Source organism: Rhinopithecus bieti, unplaced genomic scaffold, assembly GCF_001698545.2.
Source record: "Rhinopithecus bieti isolate Rb0 unplaced genomic scaffold, ASM169854v2 scaffold_18354, whole genome shotgun sequence".
NCBI classification, from domain to species: domain Eukaryota; kingdom Metazoa; phylum Chordata; class Mammalia; order Primates; family Cercopithecidae; genus Rhinopithecus; species Rhinopithecus bieti.
The window spans coordinates 4,999,293-5,007,465 of record NW_016809835.1 but is presented as its reverse complement, the minus strand read 5'-3'; the positions used below and the strand labels follow the sequence as shown (position 1 = coordinate 5,007,465).

The window sequence follows — 8,173 nt, the reverse complement described above, 5'->3', positions numbered from 1 at the left end:
CCGTCTCAAAAAAAAAAAAGAAAATCCTTCAGTAGAAAATTCCTATTTGACTGGTTACTGGACTTTGGAATGTCCCCTCTATCTCCCTGAAGGCAGGAGCTCCTTGTATGTATTTGAAGGAGCTCTACAAATACGTTGGGACTATTGCTCTAGTAGGATTGTTTTTACAGAGAAGGAAACTGGCACAGAATTTCACAATATAAAAGTTTAAAAGTGAAATTACAGTTTTTAAAAGATAACTGGCTCTACATGGAAGCCAGCAATCTGCACAGTTAAGGGTATTCTGGTTAATTATTTTAGTTAATAGGAGATTTTCTGTAAAAAAGAATAAATTCTTATGGGTGGTAGAACACTCTAATGGACTTCTCCCTAACCTGTCTTGTTACGATTGAAAATTTAGGAAGGTACATTTGTTTTGCCAAATAATTTTGAATGTGTATGTGTGTGTGTTTTATTGTTTGTTAGAATTTATTACAATAATATTTTGGATAGAATTCTTATGCAAGTTAAATTAGCTTTACTTACGCAGTTATTAATGAGCTTTTTGAATTTTATTTATCTTTTAAGGTCTGATGGAAAGAAAGTGCCACAAAAAAAATTCTTATATTGTGATTCTTGGTGGAAGATGAGCACTTGCTAAATGCCACTTTTGTTCCAAGTCATCTTGTTTGCTTGCAGACTGCTACTGGAGACACCATTGTCTCATCCAAGTCCAGCGCATTAGCTGCAGCTCGTAGAGCCGAAAGGGAGGGAGAAAAGAAGCACGGACAAAACAATGAAGCAGAGAGAGTTTTATTGGCTGGAGTGGAGATTCCAGAACCTGTTTTCTTCTGTACCATAGAACCCCCGTCAGTGTCTAAGCAGCCAGGTATAAATGGTCCTAGTGTGTCAACTAATTAGTGCTCTGATAATTTATATAAAATAGTTACAATATACCCTCAAGAGATTTCTTATGTGATTGAGGTAAATTTTATCTGAATATATTGGTAAACATTTCCTGTGGTTGGTCTTGTTTTTTAAGATGTTTCGATTTTTACAAATGCCTTCATTTTTTTCTCTTATTTCTTGGCCATTCTTCTCATATTCTTCCTTACTCTTGTAGTGCTATCTATGGGATTCTAAGTAACTGGTCTTAGAACTGCCCTTCTAGTATATTAGATTAGACAGTAACTGATTCATAACCCACTCATTTTCTCATCATCATGTATAAAAATGCTGTTTTACCTTGTTTTCTACCTCAACCTCTAGAACTCAATGAAGAAATTTGTATACTGTGGATAACCTCGTTTGAACTTTTGTTTGTTACTTTGTTCTTTAGCATTTTAGCTCAGATTTTTTCAGTGGCTTCTCATTACTTCTAGCACACACCCAAACTCTTCAGTGTGGTATGTAAAGCCCATGATTCCAATTATAATTTCCAATTAGATTGGGTTACATATAGCAGAAAACCTCCAAATAACAATTGCTTTAATAAGACAAAAATTTATTTCTGTCTATCTCATAACAGAAGCCTTGAATTGGTAGCCAGGGATTAGAGTGCCTCCACAGTGTTGTCAGGGATCCAGGCTCTAATCTTTTTGTCTTATCTGAGTGCATAATTCCTGCAGCCTCGGGTATCACCTTGGAGTTGCTGACAACAGAAAGGAGTAAGGGGAAGGAAGAAGATATACCCCTTTTCTCTTAAGATTTCTTCTGTGTCATTGGCCAGCACTGAGACATATGGCCACCTGTTGGAAGGAAGTCTGGTAAAAGCAGCCTTTTAAGTAGGCGGCAGCAGAGTAGAGTGGAAGGCTGCTAGTAGCCTTTGCCACCGCCTTCTTGTCTGGCTTCATTTATTGAAACTTCCGCCTTCCTTTTGACTCTCTTCTTTAACCTAAAGAAAAATAAAACTATAGTACCTAGCCACACGTTATGCTCCCACAGTAAAGTAATTGTGATTTCCTGAAGATACTGTACTCTTTTTTGCATCGCTATTTCTTTTCTTCTGTTCTTTCTTGCACTATAATAGTAGCCCATGAACTTACCTGCCTGGAAAACGTTTACCCTTTCTTTTTTTTTTTTTTTTTTGAGACAGAGTCTCGCTCTTGTTACCCAGGCTGGAGTGCAATGACATGATCTCGGCTCACCACAACCTCCGCCTCCCAAGTTCAGGTGATTCTCCTGCCTCAGCCTTCTGAGTAGCTGGGATTACAGGCATGCGCCACCACTCCTGGCTAATTTTGTATTTTTAGTAGAGACAGGGTTTCTCCATGTTGGTCAGACTGGTCTCAAACTCCCGACCTCAGGTGATCCGCCCACCTCGGCCTCCCAAAGTGCTGGGATTATAGGCGTGAGCCACCGCACCCGACCCTGTTTACCCTTTCTTTAGGTCTCATCTCAAGCATCACACTTTATGAGGCTCTCACTGAATTCCTATATTAGACTGTTTAAGGACAAACCTTCTGGTTCTAGAGGTGGCATTAGAAGCTCTTTTTCCTTTGAAAACAAGTTGGACTCACAGATTATAGGAGAAAAAAAGCAATCTCTGTTGCCTCCCCTTGTCTTCCTGAGGACCCTGTGGGGAGAAAGGGATAGCCCAGTAGAGGTTACAGTTGCTCACCTCCCCAGATGGAGTTCACATGAAAGAAATCTGAGTATAGATGTAAGACAGCCCCCCAGGACCGAAGGAAACCGAAACTGAGTCTTTTTGTGTCCACTTTGGTGAAGGAACAGCATTTAAGTTAAAAGGGCCTAACAACAGTTTTCTGTTACTTTAAATGCTCTGAGGCCAGTCAGGTATAGTTTTTACTCTAGTGGAAAAGGATCGGGTGGTGATGAATCTGGCTGCCTAATTATCAAAGTTAACCAAGCTGGTTATATCAGGAGTGACCAGGCACTGAACAGCAGGGGCTGCCCAAGCAAAGTAACCCATGGATTCTTTGAAATATATTTGAGAGTCATTTTATATTTCAGATGCAGCATGAGCACCTAAATTCAAATTGTGGGCTTGTAGTTAAATTGCACCAGCCAGTTTTGCACCTAAGAATTCAAGCCTTTAACTACTTTAGGAGAAAAAGTTTGGTATCCAAAGTCTCATTAATGGGCATTAGCTTAGGGGTCCTGAGCCCCCAAGAGGAAGGGATTTACCAAAGCTCCCTTACTTAGACTTCTTTCAGACAGATCTACATGTTTCTTTTTCTGTGCTTTTATTGTACTTACCCCATAGTCCAGTTATAACCCTTGATACCTGTTACAATGCTAACATTGTAAATATTTTTAAATGAATTTATTTTATAGTAGTTACTTTTATCCCGAAAGTCACGTAGTGTCATACACATGTACTGTCTTTGAGTATCTGTATGTGCTTAAAATAAAATATTATCTACAATAATGCCTCTTAACCTTGAACATGCATACGCATCTCTTGGGATTCTTGTTAAAATGTAGACTCTGACTCAGTAGGTCCAGAACCTAAGATTCTGCATTTCCGTCAGACTCCAGGTGTTACCAGTGTTGCTGGCCCTTGGTGCCCACTTTGGGATGTCAGGGGTCTAGAACAGTATTGTCCAGTAGAAATATAATGTGATCTACATATATAATGTAAAATTTTTTTATAGCCACAGCAAACAAACTGGTGAAATAAGTTTTCATAGTATATCAAAATATTATTTCAGCATATAATCAATATTAAAATGTATTGCTGAGATATTTTACATTCTTTTTTTCATGGTAAGTCTTGGAAGCCTGGTGTTTATTTTACATTTACAGCACTTGGCAGTTAATAACATTAATACCTCCAAATGGCTAGTGGTTACCATTTGGATAGTGTGGGTCTAAAATGCCTGATTTGTATACCTAAGATACTTTGAATGTGTGACTGATAAGGTTAGCTCATTAATCCAGTGCTCAGCTCTTTTCTTTAGCTACACTTTGTCTGTGGAACTTCTAACATATTTCTTTTATAAAAAGAGGTAGAGTATACATGAGTGTATTAAAATATCACTTTAGATGGCATACTTAATACCATCTAAAATATACATTATTTTTTCTGTGGTTGTGATAATTTATCATCATAGAGTTATCCTAATACCTGTTTATTCATGATGTAATTTTAGCCTCCTTTTGGCACTTCATTATTGCCAGTTTTTCTGAAAGCATTTTACTTTTTTGTCAGCTCCTAAATTGATCTTTGGAAAATATAATCAGATGATGTTACTGTTCCTTTTAAAACCTTTCAGTGGCTTCGCAGTGCAAACTGAAACTTTTCACCATGGCCTACAAGACCTTACATGATATGATCCCTGCCACACATCTCCTTCCTCATCTGATGCTATTCTTCCTTTTGTCCACTGATCTCTAGCTGCTAGTTTTCTTGCTCTTTTTCCCAACAGCACATTGTTCCTTGTATAGCCATTCTCTCTATCTGGGATTCCTTTTCTTCAGGATTTTGCTTATAGTTTGTGTATTCATTTCTGTCTTTACTTAAATCACCCCAGAGAGGCCTTCCTAGACCACTCAATCTCAAGTAGCCTCCCATCCTTATTATGTCAGCTTATTTTTGTCTCTGCAGTATGTATGACTGTTTGAAGTTTTCTTTTTTCTTTTTTCTTTTTTTTTTTTTGTTAAAGACGTGGTTTCGCTATGTTGCCCAGGCTGGTCGCAAACTCCTGGGCTCAAGCAATCCTTCTGTCTCAGCTTCCCAAAGTGCTGGGATTACAGGTGTGAGACACCACACCTGGTTGAAATTTCTTTTTCAAAATTTGTTTGCTTATCCATCTATTTTACCCACTAGAACATACAATTATTTTGAAAAAATGAAATGTAAATATAACAGTTGTTTATCCCATAGATTTGGAACATGCATTGAAATGTCTTCAGCGTGAAGATCCAAGTTTGAAAGTGAGGCTAGATCCTGACTCTGGACAAGTAGGTATATTATTGCTTCACTCCAGAAGCCTTTCTATAAGAGAGTGTGTGTGTGTGTGTGTGTGTGTGTCTATGTCTGTCTGTCTAAAGCACTGATTAAGTCTGTGCCCCGAAAGAAAAGCCTTTTAAAAATTCTCTCATAATACTAATTTCTGCTTTTATGTTGACTATCAAGCTAAATAAGCACATTTTCCTTAATCTCTATGTAGTTAATTACACTTCACATATATAAACTATTCTCCAACATTTTTTACCCCTCCTGAAGACAGCTTTTTGTGAAATTTTGAAATAAGGTTTAATCAAGACAAAGCCTTGAGCCTTTTATGCTAAGGTTTATAAAAGAAGCATATTAGGAGGAGGATTGGAAGGTGCTTTTGAAGACAGTAAAACACCTAAATTGGGAGAGAAGTGATAGACTACAGTGTAACAATGTGAGAGGAAGTAGAGTGTTAAAGTAGGTGCAGAACTGCGCTGTATAATATAGCACAGTAGAACAGATGTTTTGATTCATCAAGAAAAGATTAAATTACATTCTGCATCCTCTTTTTAGGAGGATAGGGTGATGTTTATATAAGATTTTAGAAGGAGTTTCTTAAAAAGTTTATAAATTTGTCTTTAAAAAGGATAAACTGACATAGTTAACCTGGAAAGCATGGAGTACTTTATTTTCCCAAAATGCCAGCCAAATGAGGTAGTAATTTAGTTTAATTGATACTGAAGAGTATGATAATCGTAATTAAAACAGAAATGTTTTATTTTAAAAAATCGATTATTTAAATAATCGAAATGTAATCCCAGCACTTTGGGAGCATCGCTTGAGCCCAGGAGTTCAAGACCAGCCTGGGCAACATAAGGAAACCCTGTCTCTACAAAATAAAATAAAATAAAATTAGCCAGGTGTGATGGCATGCACCTGTGGTCCCAGCGACTCAGGATGCTGAGGTGGGAAGGTTGCTTAAGCCTGGGAGGTCAGGGAGGTCAAGGCCACAGTGAGCTCTGATCATACCACTGTACTCTAGTCTGGGTGACAGAGCGAGACCCTGTCTTGAAAAAAGTAAGTAAAAATAAATGAAATAAAAATTGGCACTACATTTAAAATAACAGCAAATAATACACAAATCTACCAAGTAAATAATTAAGTCCGTTTTTCAGTTCCTCCATCTCATTCTGCAGGGTAGCCACTGAAAACTTGGTGAATAGCCTTTCACAGTTTTATTTATTTTTTTGAGACAGAGTCTCGCTTTGTTGCCCAGGCTGGAATGTAGTGGCGCGATCTTGGCTCACTGCAAGCTCTGCCTCCCAGGTTCAAACAATTCTGCCTCAGCCTCCCGAGTAGCTGGGATTACAGACATGCGCCACCATGCCCAGCTAATTTTGTATTTTTAGTACAGACAGGGTTTCTCCATGTTGGTCAGGCTTGTCTCGAACTCCCAACCTCAGGTGATCTGCCCGCCTTGGCCTCCCAAAGTGCTGGGATTACAGGCATGAGCCACAGCGCCTGTGCCTTTCACACTTTTTACTCAAACATGTGTTCTTCTGCTGTGTTGTGTTATGCAGCATAATATGTTTTTGTAAGTATATATGTACAGATATCTATAAGCAAGTCATTTTATTTGTATTATTTTACAACTATTTTCCCCAAATAGTTCACTTTGTAACTTGAAGTATAGCAGTCCTATACCAAGTGATTTTTTAAAATTTGTGATTACAGTTTTATTACAGCAAAAGTATTTAAATTAGGATCAGCCAAAGAGACACATAGAGCAAAGTCTGGGAGGGTTTTAAACCTTTGCAATGCTTCCTTTATCCTCGGGGACATGTTACCCTCCTGGCAGAGTATTGCCAACCAGGGAAGCTCACCCAAGCCTTTGGTGGCCAGAATTATTATTGGGGCTTGATCACATACTGTCCATGTCGTTGACCTTTAGTCTCCAGTCCCTTCCACAGATCCAAGCTAATACACTAATACCTTTAGTCCTCATTGGTTCAAGAAAGATAAAAGTCAGTTTCTCCCTCATATGAAGGTTCAAGCTAGTCCAAAGGTTTTGACTGCTTACAAAGCTGTAAAGTGCCGTGGATGGTTGGGAAATGCCCATGATGTTGGGAAAGGTTTTGGAGAAAGGTTATTCCGCCCATTTACAAGGTATAGCCCTCATTCTCGTGTCATGACAGTTGCCTACATTTTCGTTAAGAAAAGGGCTTTACTCCCCTCTTGCAGGCACCACCCAGAAGCTGTCCACATCAATTATATTCATCTTCCACTGGCCAGAAATTTGGCTTTGTGGTTGGGAAATGTTGGTATCTAGCTAAGTGTTGGCATCATTAGTCTTAGCCAGATGCCACTTGCCCAGCAGATAATTTAACTATCAAAGAAGGAGGAGAGAATGGCTAAGTAATTCACTTTTTATTGGTTCATTATTCCAGTCAGAAAAGTCAAAAGCAATGTTTTGATGTAAGAGCCCCTGGGCAAAAAGAATTACAAAGGAAACTAATTAATGAAAATAAATATATATTAACATCATATTTTTATATAGTGTTCTGCAATAAATATAATTTACCCTTAATCTTTTATTTCCTTCCTCTGGTAACCAGACTATTCTGTGTGGTATGGGGGAGTTACATATAGAGATTATTCATGATCGAATCAAGAGGGAATATGGACTGGAGACCTATCTTGGGCCACTCCAGGTGGCATATCGAGAGACCATCCTAAACTCAGTTTGTGCCACAGGTAAAAAGTAAAACATTTAGGATTTGCTTTTTCTCTCTGTCTTTCTCTATTTAGTTGCTTAAAGCAGTGTTCACAGTCACTCATGTCTTCTATCAGAGGAGATGGTTTTTATGTATGTGGGGTTTTTTTTTGTTTTTTAAGATTTTGTTTTGAATACAGAAAACCCTATTTCATTATCACCCATAACATCTCCTGGATGACCACTCATCAACCAAATGTGCTTTTCAGTGGTCATGGAATAGAGTAAGCCATTGAAGTCGATGGCTTGTCCCAGTCCTCACTATCAGAACTAGTCTAAGAATTTGCAGTCAATGTGTTATTTTTACTCTATAAAGTAAAAGTAGAAAGTCAGTTTCAGTACTTAATAAATAGGATTATTCTATGCTGATAGTAATCTTGAGAAAGTATAGTTTTTATACTTCAGTTCCCAAATGTAAAATTCATAATTTTCTACATATGATTTTAATTTGGTTCCCTTAAGCCAAAAAACATGACAACAATTATTGCTACTCACCCCAAGAAGAAAATGTGGACAGG

General features: G+C 38.0%; 1 protein-coding gene across 5 annotated transcripts in view; it reads left to right on the top strand.

The window, feature by feature from the left end:
- Positions 1-8,173, top strand: part of GFM2 (GTP dependent ribosome recycling factor mitochondrial 2) — a 51,200-nt gene that overhangs the window by 32,133 nt on the left and 10,894 nt on the right. For 4 of the 5 annotated variants that reach the window (XR_001888879.1, XM_017890571.1, XM_017890572.1 and 1 more), the window contains 3 exons: positions 679-868; positions 4,829-4,905; positions 7,498-7,636. Coding sequence is in view for 3 of the 5 variants with exons in the window: in XM_017890571.1 (XP_017746060.1) it covers positions 679-868; positions 4,829-4,905; positions 7,498-7,636 (406 nt within the window). In the remaining 2 variants the exon portion in view is untranslated. Of the gene's footprint in view, positions 1-678; positions 964-4,828; positions 4,906-7,497; positions 7,637-8,173 lie in introns of those variants that run through there. The other variant, XR_001888880.1, reaches the window with a different exon arrangement.